Consider the following 18,010-nt stretch of genomic DNA (forward strand, 5'->3'; position numbering starts at 1 on the left):
TCCTTGTAGGTCAGTTCCCTTTTTGTGCTTATTTAAGATGAGAAATAATTGGTCTTTCCAGGGTACAATCTCCTGGATTGAACTGTTTGTGGAACTAAAGCGGGACATTTTTAACATAGATTTAATAAAGCAAAATTTTAGTTGCAATTTATTATTTATTTTTTTTTTTTTAAATTCTGAGCAATCACCCAACTGCTTTATCTGCTTATGTCCAAAGAGGGGAAATACTGTTTTTGTAGGCAGTGGATGAATGACCCATATAGAAAGGAGCAAATGGTGAAGAGCAGCTTTGCTTTTAGAATTCTGTTCTAAATTAAATGCTCCATGCTCTTTATATGGCTTAATATTTTGCAGTGCTCATGCTTATTGCCAAATGTAATTGTACATTTCAGTTACAGAGAAAACCCACACAACTGAAAATTGGCCTTGCAATGTTTTCAGGTTGTCAGATATAATATTATATCCCTTGTGTACTAAACTGAAATTGAGACATCTGGAGTTCTGTGCACATTTGTTGCTTTGGCTATAAGATTTCAGAAAATATATACTTAGAAATGCTACTGCAGTTTCCTATTAACATGAAAACAGCATGTTTGTATCCAGAACACTCTGCAATTCCAAATGATAACCAACTAATAATAAAAATTATCAGTTGTTTTTGACTGTGTAACACAGATAATGACAACTTGTTTTTCCTATAAAAGTGCCATATTTTTCAAATCTCTAAATTGATTTTTTTTCAGAAAATATACCATTGTCTCAAGCACCACTTTTTAACATATTATTTGGAAATTAACTATTGTTAATACATGTGCATGCCATTTTTACCCTGGGATGTCTAGACACTCTGGTAACTGTATTGGATTAAACTGCAATTGCCTTTATAGAATGTGTGGTTTTGCATTTATATCCTGAACCAAATCCAGTTTAATTTTTGCCAGGTTAGGAAGCTGAACTGAACCAATGCAGATGAGGTTTTGCATATACAGAGAAGTGCGCTTTCTTCACACAGTCACAACTAGGTCAGAATCTATATGTCCCATTCTTTTATTGATTCTCCTCTTTTTAGTCTTCTCTAAACGAGGTCACAGCAGAAAATATTCCTGTATATAGAGTCACAAAATACACATCTTAAAATATTTTATTGTAAGGTTTTGGTCATGGAAGAACAGTGAGAAAAATCTACTTTAGGGTTGCCCAGGCAAATATACCCTTGATTTTAATAAATCTCCCTTCAAAACAAAGAGGAAACCTTAGCGATTTGTGCCAACTTAAATCACACCAGATTAATGGAGAAACATGGAGTTTACTGCTGAAATTTTGCTTTAGTAACCTCAATTTGCAATACAATAATCTTCTTTTGATCAATGTGAAAATAAACTACCTGAATTATAAAAACACTTTAAGGCATTTAGCTCCCAATGCTGAATGCCATTCCCAATGTGCTACTATTTTTCAGATGTTATTTTTCCACTTATTGTGGAACAGGTGTATCACTATATTTGAAAAGCAAATGTCTGAGATTTGCCCCTGACGTGCAGCAAATGGTAGTTGGGAGGGTTTTCAGGTAGGAGCACATCAAATGATTTGAATCCTTATAGTGTCTGACTATAAATGAATGAAGAAAATGTCTAAATTTATTCTAAATATGAAATCAAGCCATACAAACTAGTGGCATGACAAATATTGAGAGAAGAAAAAGTTCAAAAAGTTGTAAGAAACACATGGGAATAAAATGAAAATGAAAATTTTAGGGTGAATATCAGGAAGAAAAATCCAAAGGTGCTGCTCCTCATCAATAGCTCCAATTTGAGTGGGGGGCAGCTGCTAAATTCCAGTCACTGCTAAAATATGGTTTAAAGGGAGACTGATGGGCAAAGGAGCTTGACCCATTTGAAGTCTACGCATTTAGACCCTGATGGGAATGAAGAAAGCAGCTTGGATGCTAAGAATTTTGAAGGTATTTCCCACAACTTCTTTGATACGCAGAATATGAGCTTAATAGCTAAACCAGAAAGGATCCGTCAGTGGCAGTGCCGTGCTAGGACTGTGTCAGCTGAGTAACATGTGATGGTGTGGAGGCAACCAAGTCATCTGGCACGATGGTGTCACACAAGCATCTCACTGCCCAGAGCTGGTCCAGAGCAGGGACAGGCTGCTCCCGCCTGCCCGTGTCCTGCTTTGAGAACCTCTCCTCCCGTGGCTCTCTAGAGACATTTCAGCATGGGGATTCAATAGCCAGAAAAGGTGGCCACCCCAAACTAAAATCCTAATTAGACTAATTAACAAAACTACTTTAAATTTGATTGCACTTTTCTATCTTTTTAAAAAGTCCCCCCCTTTGTTGGCAGGGGGGTACTAATGGAGTGTAAAGCCATATGCTATTCAAAACTCTTTATACATTTCCTCGTTTTCCATTAAGTCTGCCAGCTCGCAATTCCAAGCTAAGTAGGGCTCCATGCCCTTACCGTCATCAGCTTGCTCAACTGCTGAATCTAAAAATAAAATCACCTTCTTGCACATAAGCACCAAGGTTTTATAATGGGCATCCTGTCTCTGAAATATGCAACTGCAATAGCAGTCTGCACATAATGTAGGTGAGTGCCAAGGAAGTAAAATAGATATGTAGTCTCTTTTGCTCCTAACAATTTATATCTTATTCACCACTTCCAGACAGCAAAAAACCTGCTTCCCCTTCTTGCAGTAGACAGCACATGAAGTAGATGTGGCAGCAGAACAGTGACTGATGTAACTTTTTGGGAAAATAATCAGCACAGATCAGGATTTCATTATCTTTCCAGCTGCTACGGCTATAAGTACAGGAATCACAGTAAGCAGGTGCGTTTGGATGATGCAAACATTGGCTGCATTGGTCATTCTTATTGGTTTTGAAGTCTGACCATTACTTTCCATCCCGTGTTGCGCAGATTCTTTTATTATAATGAATTCTGGTGCATGAAGAACATGTTCTGAACCTACTTTTCTCTATAAGTAAATATCTACTATCTTCAAATACAAAGATACTTAAGTCACAGCCCTGTGAGATGCTTTCATGCTGCTTTTCTGCTATTTCGCACAGTGGTGTGGAATAAGTAGCCCAAGGCAAACAGTTTCTGGGGGCTGTTGCTACCTTGCTCAGCAAGAACAAGACAGCAAGATAGGCTGGGTTGAAATTCAGCTTTGCGTGACTGTATAGCTTTGGATGAAGAGTATGATGTCTTTCAGGTAAACGAGAAATCCCCTTTTACAACTGCCATGCCTGGACTGTCGTGGTGAATCTGTATGTTGACATTAGGGACAGATCAATTCATGTTTTATTAGGGTTTTTTTTGGTGAAACAATGAGTATGTCCAATCTTTCTGCTTCTACTGATCTAGATTTAGAACACTCACTGTGTTCACCTGCAGAGATTTTTCAGACAGCACTGCTTTATTATAAATAAATGTTTTGCAATCAGAGTATCCTTTAAGGACTCTTCAAATATAAAACCTGGATATAGCACTTGATGAAAAGCGTTCCAAATACCCGTTGAGTGCTATAAATTTGACTGGGAAATTTTTTTCACAGAAATTCAACAATTTTGTTAGATTGTAGCTTAGATGTTTGCATCCTCAAGCATATCTTTCTCCCCTCCAATCTGTTGTTCACCAACATTCAAGTCTCTGCAAGAGGCAACTGATCAGTGTTTAAGCGGAGTTTGACACAAGTTTCTTTGATACATGTTTAGAACTGCCTAGAGAACGTTTTTCCTCCTCCTTAAACATATTGTTAGTTCTAAATGCAAGCGCAAATTGCAGCTAACTTTTTTCTTCTCCCCTCCCAAGCTGGCAATAAATGAGTGAGCTGCAGAAAAACAGCACATGTACTTGATTAAAAACCAAACAAACTAGACAATAAAGACTGTAACACATCTCTGATTTTGAAGAGATACAACACAGATTCACTTACACAGTTTAAACAAATTGGATAAATAATTGGTTAAAAACATCCAGACCCTGCAGATCCTGAAGTTTTCACAGTGCCATGTCTAGGTAAGTTGCTACTTTTGTATGTACAATTATTTTCATTGTTATTAGCTATGTTAGCGTGATCCACTTTATACTTACATTTCCAAGACCATAACGATGTTGGCTTTTTCTTCAAAGGCATCTACGCATTGGACAAGTTTTGGATGATGTAGACAGTTCATGATGCTGATTTCATCCCTTATGTTTTCTTTTTCCTTAGCAGAATATGCTTTGAAAAATTTTCCTGCCCATACTTTTCCAGTCTTCTTTTCAACAAGCCTAAAGACTTGTCCAAATTTTCCCCTGAAAATACACAACTATTTCCGTAAAACATTTTTGCAATGTATGGGGCACCATGAATAGTAACATTTTACTAAATATTCCAGCACAACCACTCCATTCTGAAATAAAAATGTCTTCATATCAAGTACTGTTCTGTACTGATTTTGTGCAGGAACTTTTGAATAAGTGCCATATTTAGAGATGCCTCAGTATTCCAATTAGCACTTTTTTTAAGTGGGTTCAAAAGTAGACTTCTACCAGGCTTTAATTCATGTGACTCGAGTCTTTCTGTGCACAGTTTTCTGTAGATCATACAGAAGGGCAGCAGGCAGGAGACATCTCAGGTGTAGGATATAGATGAAATCAGAAATTGAATGCTAGAGGTTTCAGTACTATTATTTCACATTGCTTTATATGTACAGTTCTACCTCTAGGATACTTTTCTCAAGATTTATTAACAGCCACACATAGGATTCCCTGGCCTTCAGCACCACCAGCAGCACAAGTTGCTGAAAGATTATCAAGGCATGCAGCTCACATAACAACGAGCTGGAGCACAGAGATACCCAGCCAGGCTAATCGCTGACCTTCACTGAGCAATACTATTAATGCTCTTGGGATTATGACCACTGTCAACAGAGATTCCAGCCCGTGGGCAGGATAATCTTATTACCGCTAATGGATATAATGGAAATGCAAGTACACAATGTGTGCCTTTTTTTCTGCTAGCTCTTGGAACACTAAAAACGAATGAATGTTCTGTCTTTATTCATCTGTGGGCTCCATTTTCCTTGCCAGAAACACATGTAGTGCCTATTTAAAATTATCGATTAATAATAATAATAAAGGATCTTTATGGAGTGGAGGTGAACAGATGTTAAAATCTACTTTAACTGCAACAGAGGAGCCCAGCCGGAGCGTTGAAAGTGCAAGACACTGTCACATGAATACACATGATCCTTATAATTGACTGGCAGCCTTGAAAACTCCATGTCTTCAAAAGTGCAATACAGTACTTACGATCCCAGTCTTTCTTCGATATTATAGACATCTGAAACTTTTTGTTCAGTGTTGATAGTAACCGTCCGGTACTCAACCTCTGTTTCTTTCCCTTCTGTAAATAAGTATTAAGGACCATGATTAAAAAACTCCATAAAACGTGAATTATAAACACAGCTTTGCATTTGTCCTGATTGACACATGAACTTACCATCATCGGACAGCTCCGCTTCATCCTCTTTAAGTTCTACAATGAAAATAAAAAGGCATGAATAGCTTGTTATATAGGCTATAGTACTTACAGAAGACAGTGAAATTATTCAGAGTCATATGGGCAATTGGTAGACCCTATGGCTAAACAGCAAAAAGCAGTCAGGGAGTTTGGGCATAAACTTAATAATTAAAATCTCTTTACCACTTCCCTTGTAACTATTGACTATACAATCAAATCTGGTCAGAAGTTCTTAATAAATCAAGTTCATGTGTTTTGCAGTACTTGTCTATTTTACCTGCCTACTAGAAACATCAGCTCACTGATGTCATCTAACAAATAGCTTCAGGAATACTTAAGTGAAATAGGAAATAAATTTAAAATATTAAAATCAATAACAACGCTTCATGTTCGATGCCAGCCTTTTCTGGGTTTTCTATGCATTTTTGGGATTGGAAAGCCAAAAGTTAAGAAAGTTTGTATATGAAAAGATTTCCTACGAAGCATCCAGACAAATTTTTCAGACTCAAGATGACTAGAAAATTTGGACAGCATGCACTTTCCTGAGCATGGCTGAATCTTGAAATCACTGAGGTCCAAATGAAGCCTCAGTTCTGCAGGCTCAAAGGCCGGCAGAGGTGTTGACAAACCCAGTGACATAAGACAGAATAAAAACTGGTCTGAGTGCCTTGATTTTATTTTTTAATTTTCATGTGCATGAACTGTCAGTAGCAGCAGTTTGTGTGTTGTTCCCTGTGTTGCCTGCAGGTATGAATGGAAAGGGGTTGTAGCTGGACTGTTGGTACCTTTACTTACACTGCTTGGGCTTGCTCCTAAGACCTGTGGCTATGGCCAGTAATTTGAGAAACTGCAAAGGCAGTTGCACAGTGACCTGTACAATTCTCCCTTTAGCTGCTGAAGCTGCACTTCGCCATCATAGAGCGCCAGCCTGACCAAGTGATTTATCCCTGCTGTGTCAACAGATTTATGTCGTGAAACATTGATGCGGTACTCCGGACGCTGCTGGGTGCTTTGGAGTTTGGATTTATATGTGGCAGATGAGAAGAAAACAACAGAAGAAAAGGGTGCAGGGTAAGACAATAGATGGTTTGATGCACAGGCATCACCTTTTGACATCCAACACATAATGCTGCATCTCTGTTCTGGCGGCAAAGCCAATCAAGTAGATATAATCTATTACTAAAGCCCTTCTCTCTTTTTTTTTCTGGATTTGCAACCCCTGCATGTCCCAGCACAGAGGAGCTGGTCTGCAGCGATTTACCAGAGGAGCAGGGCGGGAAACGAGCCCTCCCCGCTCAGGGGCAGCTGTCCTCAGATCTTCCCCAGCTAGAAACCACTCTTGCACAGAGCACAGCACATTTTCCTCCCCTTTTAAGGGCTGCATAAGGGAGCTGATCCCAGCCACGTTGCCAGTACTTAATGTCTGCCAAATACTGATTAGACAAAGAAGTCAGTTCCCGGTTCTACGACACTATGGTGAAGACATGAACTAGAAACATTTTGGTCCATCAGTGGAAGCCTAAATTAGATAAGAGGAACATAGCTGAGCCTGTAAGTGCTGAATAGCTGTGTTAAAACCTTTCTCAGAACTCAGTCAACAGTACCAAATTTTCCTTAAACATGGCAATCTGTCGTGGCTTGCAACCTTATTTTAATAGCTGTTTTTTTTAAATGCACAAAGAAAAGTTATCTATGACTTTCTTCGCTAAGAGTATATTGAGATTGCTAATATGCACTGGCCATCTCAGTACGAAAAAGAGTAATCAGTCTTTCTGGCAGCAATGGAAAATCCCTGGTTACTCAGCTCAGTGTTTACATAGATGACAGCTTAAAGTCCTGACTTTGAGAGGTGCTGAACACATACATTTTCCACTGTCCTTAATTAAAGCACTAGTTACGTTCACACACTTGAAAAATCACGCTTTATATGACTTGCCCTTTCTCCACGCTAGCTGTGGTATCAAGAACTGAAATCAAGAAGCTCTGGCATTGAGAGCACCAAGACAACCTACCATCCTGCAAACAGAGTACATTTTCTTTTCACTCAAAACAACTTTTTTTGTTGGTAAATCTGTGTAAGAAAACTCTCAGTCTTAAACAGAAAAATAACTTGTTACTTTGCTCCAGTGCAAGTAGTGCTTGCTGGAGCAAAAACAAATATAGTGAAGTCAGGTCCCAAACTGTTGAAGGTGTTTGTCCTGCAACTGAAGAAAGAGGGCATGCAAACACAGGCAATTTTATTATGAAGAGCCAATACCTTCTGGCTTCCTTTCAATTTTATTGGTACTCTTAGCGTTATTTTCCCCCTTTTGAAGAGAAGCTGCATCTTGGTTTAGATCAGGTTTTAAATCTTTAAAATAGAGGAAAATAAGTTCTCCGAATGCATCCAATTTAGCACTTGAAAAGAAATATGATTTACTTTTGTTTGGAAATGTCTGTTGAGAGGTTTGCACAGTTATATGATGCTGCACCACTTTGCTATCATTTTATCTTTCTGTGGCAATAAAAGATAACATCAAAAGGCTTATATGGGACACTTAAAACTTCAAAGCCCTGCGTACGGAAGTAAGGTGGGAGAGATACAACTCACAGTCCACCCCTTAAAGACAAAAAAAAATGGTAAAATACATTAGTCCAGGTCTGGGCTTTTTGGTGTGGTAGGGCTATCAAATGCTGAATTTTGTGTGTGTTTAAAATTTTGGTACCAGTTTCTGAATGATTTCTAAAATCCTCCATCTCTTCTGTTAGTCCTTTGAGAAAATCAAGCAAAAAATAAGAGCCAAAAGATACTGGAAAATATTTTTACAAGTGTGTGCAACTGTAATAAAAAATAAAAACCCCATAATGCTGCAAAACCAACCTACTAAGTAGGAGAGCCTTGAATTCACAAGATTGGTGCACTGGTGGCAACAGGACTGAGGTGTACTACCATGCTGAGATTTGAAGCATAAAAACTACAATTAGGTATGACAGGCTAATTCATTTTCCCAGAGCAAATTTGGGATAGTGTTTATGGCTTGTTTTTCCATGATGTGTCCAGTACAGACTATAATGACTCCATCAGTATGTTTCAGGTAGCCACCAAACATAATTTCCCAACTGGGCATGGTCTGAACATGTAGCTTATGTGCAAAAGGTTTAATCTCCCATTAACTGTGTGCTGAATTACACAAGTCTGTCAGCCAGCACTCACACAGCAAGCCAGAAGTTAAATTATGGGTTGATTTCACAAGATAGTGTTTTGAAATACCTGAAGACAGGTTTCCACAATGGATGCATGCAAAACTTCCATGCATAGACACCCACGTGAAGTCTGCAAAGGGACTTCAGCACTTACAGCCGGCATAAGCATTTGTTGCACAGACGCACATGCAAAGGAGTGCGCACAGCTGCCCGACTTCACTGGGGAACTGTTAAGATATCACTTAATTGAATTTAGAATTTTTTTTCTTTTAAAAACTAACCTTCTTCTTGTTTCTCTCCAACTTTTACCAGCTCGGATTCTTGGCTGGGCTCGCTGATGCCGTACACGTTAGCAGCTCGCACACGGAATTTGTACTCCCTGTCAGCCTGCAGGTCCTGCACGTTGAAAGAGGTGCTGCGGCAGGTCGTGAGGTCTGTCCATTTGTTGTCCACTGAGTTCCAGATCTCCACAGTGTAAGACTGCACTGCACTTCCACCATCGTAAGAGGAACCGTACCATGAGAGAGTGAGGGAGGAGCTCCGTACGTCTGATGCGCAAGGCGTTCCTGCAGGTGGGTCTGGTTTATCTGTAAAAATATACATGTAAAGCACATTAGATGAAGTCAAGGTAAGAGGTAAGACTTTGTTGGGGTATTACTGGCCCTACCAAACAGCCCTTTTCTTTCGCTGACATTGCTCTGCTTCAGAGGTTTGTGCTACAGCGAGAAGGAACAACTGCAGCACAGACAGACTTACCTGAATTAGCCAACACGGACGCTGGTCCCATATGAGCCTCAGCGTGGGCTGTCCAGTTCCCTGGGCATCTTGCTAAGCCGTGCTGAACCCAGTGCCCTTCACAGCTATCACTACAGAAGCCATTGAGACTAAAACCAGTCACAGCTATGCCTACAAGGAATGAAATCAAATCTCCCCCAATAGGGCAAACCACTCCGCAGTGAACTTCCTTAGAACTTTACCCCTGTAACAGTCACCACAGCTGTGATGCTCTTTTTCCAGCTCCTTTCATCTGCTTCCAGACTTCAGGGCCACCATTAACCTTTCACAGCCTCAGAATGTGACACTTATCTGATTCTACCTGTGTATCTACAATACCAAAGCCAGTTTGTTGGTGTAGAAGAACAGATCTTGAAGGGTGCCAACTTTGCCCATGTGCAGTTTTTGGAAGCTTAGTGCACTTTTTGATAAAAAATAATTGAACTTAGAATACATCATTTAAATATTGAGGGTTTTTTTAATCTCATGTGCGTTTTGGAATTTGTTGGGGAGGTGGAAGACAGAAACTTCTGTTTTTCCTCAGTTGGAGGCTTTCTCCTACAGTCCTTGTTTGCATGAATAGAGCCAATATCAGCAGAACCGGGTGTGCAGATGAGCAACCGACTATGCAAACATCCAACAAATACAAAAATCTTGGAGTTACATGACTTTTTCAAAATGAAGTTTAATGATTACTTAGTTGTTGAAATGAAGGTTTTCCTAAGACAGAAAAGTGTTGACTTTTTTTTAAAAAACCCCACTGATTGAGAAAATAATTATGGAAGTTAAGTACTTCAAAAGACTTTAAAGGGAACAAATATCTTCCTTGGGAATAATCCTCTCAGAGGTAATCTAGCAAAACCTACAAAATAATGATGATGTTGATCAGGATGAACTAGTGGCCAAAGGTTGAATGAGAAATCAAAGGAGGGATAAAGTGACAGAAGATTAAAAGAAAAAGAAAGAAATCATGAGATGCTACAAATGGTGTTTACACTGGACATGGATTGATAAAATCTCATCCCATTTTGCTGGTTAAAACTGCTAATAGACATTGTCACTTTTTAAGAAAGGCAGAACTGCCAAACCAGCCAAAAAATACAGCCACTTTCTCAGCAACAAAAGCATCCAAATGCTGGAGAAAACTGCTGTTGACTTTGATCAAAGCCTTACTGTGGGAGGCTGTATCAGTTATCTCTCCATGCTCAAATTATCATTCCACTAAGCAGACAGAAATAGCCACAGCTTGCCATAAACATGTTTTTAGCTCTTGGACAGAGGGACTTCTCTGACGGATGTGGTTTCACTTATAGAAAGGGAAGATGGGGTAATCTAATCTGATCAAGACACTTAAACAGCAGTTCACTATTTGGAAGAATGCAAGTTCTGTTGACTAATGACTTGCCTGAAGAATACTTTTAAATTCCTTTCAGTTCAATTGTGATGGAAAATCCATCTCCTTGCACGACTAAAACAGATTAGAAGATAAATAAATAGAACTTTTAAATATGAGGGAAAAGACTGGGAAGGAGGGAGATGGGCACCAAGGGTTTGCCATTGCATTCAGCATGAGAACGATCAGGCAGGAGAAAAAGAGACTGCCAGAATGTAGGTTATCTTTATGCATTTTGGCAACATTTAAAACACCATTCCACTAGGAGTCATCGTTACACAGAACATTCCTTGTTAAACACAAAAATCAGAGACCAGATGTCCTTAACCTCTGGAATGGCTTCTTGCCCTGCTTAGTTGTCACATTTTACACTCCTGATTTTCTGGTAGAATAAAAGGGACTATTTAAACAAGAATGTATTTATAGTGTAGATATCACGAACTGAATCACAGATGGGTTAAATGGTTTGTCCAAGGTTAGAAAGAGAGATTGTAGCAAAGATGAGAACTGAATCTTGATCTCCTGGTTCCCAAACAGTGGCATCCCTCTTCCCTGTACTAGTCCTGCCCCAGCCTCCTCAGAGCTGCAAGAATGCAAATTCAGTGCTCACGCCATTCGCAGTATCAGAATCCTTGGACAATATTACAGCAGCCACCAGGGATCTGGTTGTGAGGCACATGTGGATTATATGATTTTAGTAGAACAGCAGATATAGCCATCTTCTTCTCACTACAACTTATTATCCATGCAGACCTTGTAGGGAATGATGCAACCTCTGTCCTCTTCAAAATCAGAAGAATATTCAGCTGTGTGTCATGTTATCCTCCTGTATAATCATCATTACACCATCCCAAGATGCCGAGAGAAGAACTTGGATAAGTAACAGCTGACTTATCCTAAATCCAAGAGAAAAGAGCTGTTGCTGATAGCAAGAGGACAATACTTTGAAGAAAAAGGTAAGCCAGTAGCCTATCACCCTCCAGAGGCATCTGTTCGGGTTTGTCAAAGTAGTGCAGATATGCACACAGCTAAATATGGGCAGTATGTGTTTATTAAAAAAAAAAAAAAAAAAGAAAAAAAGAAAAAAAAAAGAAAAAAAAGTGTTAGCTTACTCTAATGCTCTGCAGTGAATTTTACACTGAAGGAGGAAAGAATCCATATGCTTCAGTCTTTGCAGAGCACAGTAGCCTGCTTCCCATGCAGGACCTGAAAATACAGCTTCTCTTTGCTGACCTCCAACACACTTCTGTTTCCAGATGTAACTCTGGGCATGACTTATTAGTTGCCTAGGCCACAGTTACTTTAGTGACCTCTCTTTCCATGACTCACCTAGATAACTACAATCCATTTGGCCAGCATAGTTTACAAAACCAAGGCTCAGGTATGTGAGCACTGGAGAGAAAATATTCATGGCCAAGGGAACATCAGCAGTAAAGAAAATGCTGCATGGCTTTAGTCGAATATCTGCCAGCCCTGGGAGTATTTCTTCTAATAGATTTTTCCCAGTAGACAAAGACAAAAACCTGCAATCCCGGCTGGACTCTCTTGAGCCACAAAGATGTACATTTTTGTTTGAAGTCTACCATGTGCCACTGCTTGCAGATCTGCTCAATGTATAAATACTGGGGTAGTAGCTGCTATGGGAGATCATAAACAAGAACAAAAGCCTAATCTTTGCTCTTTCTTAATATGACAGATGTATATGTACCATTTTGCCATGCTAAAATTATTTGGTATCAGACCGGATGGTGTTCTACAGCTCTGCACATTCAGAAAATTTGCAGATAGTCTCTCCATGTGTCTGTTTTGTTTCTCAACAGTTTATTCTATGGGGATTTTAAAGGTTACTCTTTATTCATCTGTCTGTATTGAAAGCTAGGATATTTTGCCAAATAACATTCCCTTCTGGAATATGAAATCTCTATCAGCACAATCAACTGCTTCCAATAAAAATATCCAGTGGGTTGAGGAGGGGTGTGGAAGTCAAGCACAATTCTCTATTTTGTCCTTCTGTTTTCATATTTAGTATACCCTTGATGTCCTTGAGCTGCCCATCTTCAATACTTCCTTTGCATCTCGTGTGTGGTCTTTTACACACACAACCATACTTCATAGTTATGCTTATATTATGAGGGCTTTACATAGGCTTCATCAGACCGTAGTTTTGTTCTCCCTATTCTGGACCAAACCATAGCCACAACATGTGAACTAGAAGGAAAGAAGTTCATTCAAAAATACACCGCTCATTGTGAACATTTCTATAGGGAAGGCAATTAATTTAAAATATTGAGCTCTAACTCCGTTTTCACTCTTACATGCAACAAAAGAAAACAGAAAACATTTCTATATTCTCCACCGTGAGATGTCTTAACTATATGAAACTAGGTGTAGTCCAGTCTCGGCTAACTTACAGCGCGCATATAACACCAAAATGATATTCTAGATTGTCATGGTCAGATTGGCTGTATCCCCACAGTCCTGTTGAACTTCGTCAGAACCCTACAGACTCCACCTCCTCTGTTGGAGACAGTACTTACACCTCTTTTACTAGGATGCATGATCATCTCATTTGCTGAACAGTATGACCGCAGAGCCTAACAAGACAGCAAGAGGTTGCAAAATTAACTGCTGAGGAGGACTCAAGCACAAAGCTCCCTATGTAATCTGTACAGGAGTATCAGTCAGGTTGCCTGAGCTGGCTCCTGAAGTCTAGTGGCAGGCAGAAAAGATGGACAAACAGCTAATTTGGCCTTAACTCTACCTCAGGGACTGTTCTGCATAGCAGCACAGGGACTGCATAGAGTCACTGACACTAGTGGCACAGAGGAAACAGCACTAGCCACTCATACATGCCATACATCATGCATAGGGGAGTCAGAGGGGAGTGGAGGTGCTGTGCAGGAGGACTCTACTCCTTTCTCCCTCTGTGCTCCAGCAAACTAGGCACAGAGTAAAAAAAAAATACTTCCCAACAAAGGGAGACATAAATTACCAGTACCCCAGAGCAAGGAGGTTAGATTCCAGTTTATTCTTTGTGGCATGCATTCCTTACAGCAGATGGTAAGGTCACGAGCTGGCCTCACATGAAATGTATAAGCCACATTTAAGACCATACCAGGATTGAAACGCACACTTCTTATTTACTCTCAAATTGAATTCAGCTGCACTCCTTCCTCAGACAAAGTCTGAGAAGTATTTTTGTAAACACGTTTTGATATACAGCCTGCAGTAACCTTCAGTTAATTTGTATTTGTACACTCTGAGAAGCATAAAACATAAGCCTGCTCAGCCTTTAAATCATTGTTATTTATGAGAAAAATTTGACTTGAGGTCCTTGTCTCTTTTTTCAGTGGTGTGTAACCCAAAATTTCTCCTGATAAGGAAAGGGACTTTCTCTCTGCATAGGTGGTGAACCCACAGCTCATACAGGATGCCCACATAACATGAAACCATGCTATCCAGATCTCACCGCCTTTTCCACGTAGATCGGTTTACAGAGTCCGCAGAACACAAGCACCATTCCAGGAGACCAAAAAAGGCAGCAACCTCCTTATCTAACTCTGAGCGCAGGGAATAGAAATTGTTCTGCTACTTGCTCTGAGGGTCAGGCCGAGCTAAAGCAAAGCGACAGGACTTGCTGCACATTAAGAGCTTGCAGGGCTCTGCTGGGCTCTTAAGCAGCAATGCTGTTCCAGCAGAAAGCCTCTGAAAACTGAGAACAGTATAACCACAGCCTCTGAAAAAAGTTATTATTTCTGTTATGAACACAGACAGCACTAAAACAATGTCTCTGAAGTAGTTTTCTTTATCTGTTCTCAAAATTGGTTTGGTTTCTTTCTAAATCCAGTTATCGTATTACTGTATAATACTATTATTAGCTATGGTGATATTTGTCTGCCAGATAAAGAACAGACAGAAAGAAACATTTTAATTCCATTCCACAAGCTGTTTAGCCAGAGAAGGTATTTAATATGCTGCAAAAGCCAGTTGAACACTGTCCATGCCGACAGCACTGGCAAAGCCTTCATTTGAAATTCATCAGCAGGAGAAAAGCGAAACCATAAAAGGCCATAACTGAACTCTGCATTATTGCTGACGGGGCTCGGGGTCATGGCAGACCTCTCTGCTTTGCTCGGAAAACTATGCCCTGCAGCTTTTTTTCCGAGGGAGAGGAGTGCTACAAGTAGAGATACTATTACCCCTTAACACTCTGTAGCACCCATTAGGACCCTTCTACATGTTAGTGTACCATAGGTTTAGCATAAAATTAAACTAGAGAAAAATGCTTGCATTCTGCAAAACAACACAGGAGAAGCTGAGCAGAAATTTTCTCCTAATGAAACAGCCTTCCCAGCAGAGCCGATGTCCACATGGACAAGGTTAGTTAGCTCAGGGGACCAGAGTTTGAAATTCGCCCCTCCCCTGTAACACACACTGCTGCTGGCCGCCTCCGAGTGTGATCCCTCGCCATATTGCCCTTCCTGACAACTCTGACATAAAATGAAGTTATTTAAAAGCTGCCCTTTTGAGACCTGCGGATAAAGTAGCTCACAAATACCGGGGGCCCAGAGCACCACCCCGTGCTGTTGTTCCCACTTTGCCAGTTGGGGTAACTGAGGCATAAAAGACTAAAATGACCTTGCCCAAGGACACACAGGCGAGTGGGGCTGGGAACGAAACCAGAGCTCACCACTCCCACGCAAATGCCCTCAGCGCAGGAACATCTCCTTCTGCCACAGGCCTAATGGAACAAACAAATATATAATGTATTCTCAGGAGCCTTTTTTTCTAAACCATCTGCTCCCGTGCCTGAGTCAACAAGCTATTTGGATTGCTCATGCGCTACACATTAGACATCTGGTTTGATAACTGATTGAATTAGAGCTCCGATACCTGTCCACTGAGAAGCAGAATAAATTTTAGGACTTTCCCTAGTAAGACTGTTGGCAGATTCCACGTCTCCACCGGCATGACTTTGGGTCCTAGGAATCCCATGTTCATGTGCAGGAGTTGTGATCAATAATTTCTTAGTAACTAAGACATTCCTAGGATTTAACAGCAGGTAAAATACAGGAATTTTGTTGGGAGAAATACTGTCATGATATTTCTTTTTCTTCATTAGAAGAAAGGTGAATTTAAGTACCAGGAAAATAACTAGGCAGGGAGTTCTACTGGAATTTCTCCTAATAGAAATGACATTGAAACTAGATGGCCCTTCAAAGAATAAATCTGGATCAATGTACCGGCACTGATGCGTAGAACAACGTAGGCTGTTTTCCTCTATACATTGTTATCTGTTTTGATACAGCTGCAGAGTTTTGCCACCAAGCATTAGTGGGGAGGCTGACAGGGGAGGTTATGACACTTGAACTACAACAGCAGCAACAGCAACGTAAGACATCTCTTCCTTAACCACAGTCTAGTGGCCCTTTAACAATTAAACTGGTGACAAAAATCCTTCAGCAATCCAGAGGAATTTAAAAAGCTAAAGGTTATAGACTGAGTCCACCCACATATTCTTAGGAAATTCACTGCATTCTCAACCCGAACTGTAAACAGGGAATCACGTGGATACTGCAAGATGCTTCTCAAAAGAAGATAAAGTTTCATGCTAGCACTGCTGAGCTGCAGTATTCTCTGTAGAAGCATTTATGGTTGTTCTGCTTCACTCTCTCCTTACAGATGTCTGTTCTTGCTTTTCCAGAGAGAGAATGCACATTTTCTGACCGCTCCTGGAGCCACTCAGGGTGAACGACCAGCGCTGAGCCAGCCTTCTCAGGCACTCACCAAAACTACCAGTAGTGCCACTCTGAACTGTTGGTTATGGTTCCACATTTACTTCTAATAGAGTCTCAGGGCAACGAACTGATGCCAAGACAAGCAATTAATAATTCTACCATTATATTCAATGACTACAGGTGTTAGTGATGATCAGATCTTGTTGTCAAGCTAAAACTGTATTTTCTCATTTTTACTTGGGAAGATCCTGCTCATACAGCTTCTGTTAAAGGCGCAGGAGTAACAGTTTCTTTACAGGAAGTAACTTCTCCATCCCAAATCAAGTATGGAATTGTAACCTCATGCAGAGGAGCAGGAATTACTTAGTTAATTCACGTTACATTATTTCCATGCCTGTGTGCAGCATGCTTATATATGTTTCCTTTAGTACTTGGCTTATCACTGTTCAACAGCGCATGAGGACACAGCACACGGTACATGCACAAATGCCTGCATTAATAAAAACACCACAACAATTATCATTGGGCCTCTCAGGGTATAATGATATTGCTCTTATCCAAAGTGTTCATAAAATACCGATCATCAGGAAACCCCTGCATACTAAGCATGGAAACATGAAGCAGTTTGCCCACAATAATGGAGGAATCTTGTGGCATAGCTGCAGAACAGGCCCCTTCTCTAGTGCCAAATTCTCCATGTTGAATACTCCATTATTCTTTTGACTCTTTGTCACAGTATCAAGATTTAGCCAGTATGAAAACCAAGTTCCTTTTTCAAAAGTGGCTACAGATTGGGGTATTCCTGTCACATAGCAAAAATGTTCAGAACCAGAAATTGATAAATTTACCCATATACATCTAATAAATGGCATAAAAGCAATGAATATTCCTTACTAGCACTGTAGACTGAGGGTTCTACTTCGCCTAAATCAGTCCTGTCTTACACTAAGCTCATCACTGGCTCATTTAATGTAGCTTTAGCAACAAAAGTCCTCTTTAATCTGACAATGTCTGCTGTAAATCATTAGCTCAGTCCCACATCAGACCATTTTGGTTTTGGAGCAGAAACATGTTGCAAAATTTCCCCAGAGAGATCACTTGGCTAATTAAATTGCTTTTTTAAGAGAGCTAATCATAACAATAGAGGAGAGCTCACATGGACATTTTGGGACCAGTCAACCCTTTAAAAGAACGCATTGCTTAACTTGGATGTCTCAGTTCTACTGCCGCTCTCCCAGTGTTATTAGTGCTTATACAGACAAAGTTACACAATGAATCGATGTGAAACCAAAGATGCAGACCTTGCGGCTCACTGCTGTGTGCTCATCACCACCGCACTGCCCATCAATTAACAGTGTCCTCTAACTTGACTACAGATCTCTGCAGTGAGTGTGTGTACTGC

The 18,010-nt window shown here is 40.2% G+C and overlaps 1 protein-coding gene across 4 annotated transcripts in view; it reads right to left on the reverse strand.

Annotated features, from left to right (window-relative positions):
• Nucleotides 1-18,010, reverse strand: part of MYLK (myosin light chain kinase) — a 208,371-nt gene that overhangs the window by 21,755 nt on the left and 168,606 nt on the right. For all 4 annotated transcript variants that reach the window (XM_082056742.1, XM_082056741.1, XM_082056743.1 and 1 more), the window contains exons 22-25: nt 8,985-9,290; nt 5,500-5,535; nt 5,310-5,403; nt 4,107-4,310 (exon numbers count right to left, since the gene is read on the reverse strand). In XM_082056742.1, the coding sequence (XP_081912868.1) occupies nt 4,107-4,310; nt 5,310-5,403; nt 5,500-5,535; nt 8,985-9,290 (640 nt within the window). The remainder of the gene's footprint in view (nt 1-4,106; nt 4,311-5,309; nt 5,404-5,499; nt 5,536-8,984; nt 9,291-18,010) is intronic.

The sequence above is a fragment of the Streptopelia decaocto genome (assembly GCF_964273445.1).
Source record: "Streptopelia decaocto genome assembly, chromosome: 6".
NCBI classification, from domain to species: domain Eukaryota; kingdom Metazoa; phylum Chordata; class Aves; order Columbiformes; family Columbidae; genus Streptopelia; species Streptopelia decaocto.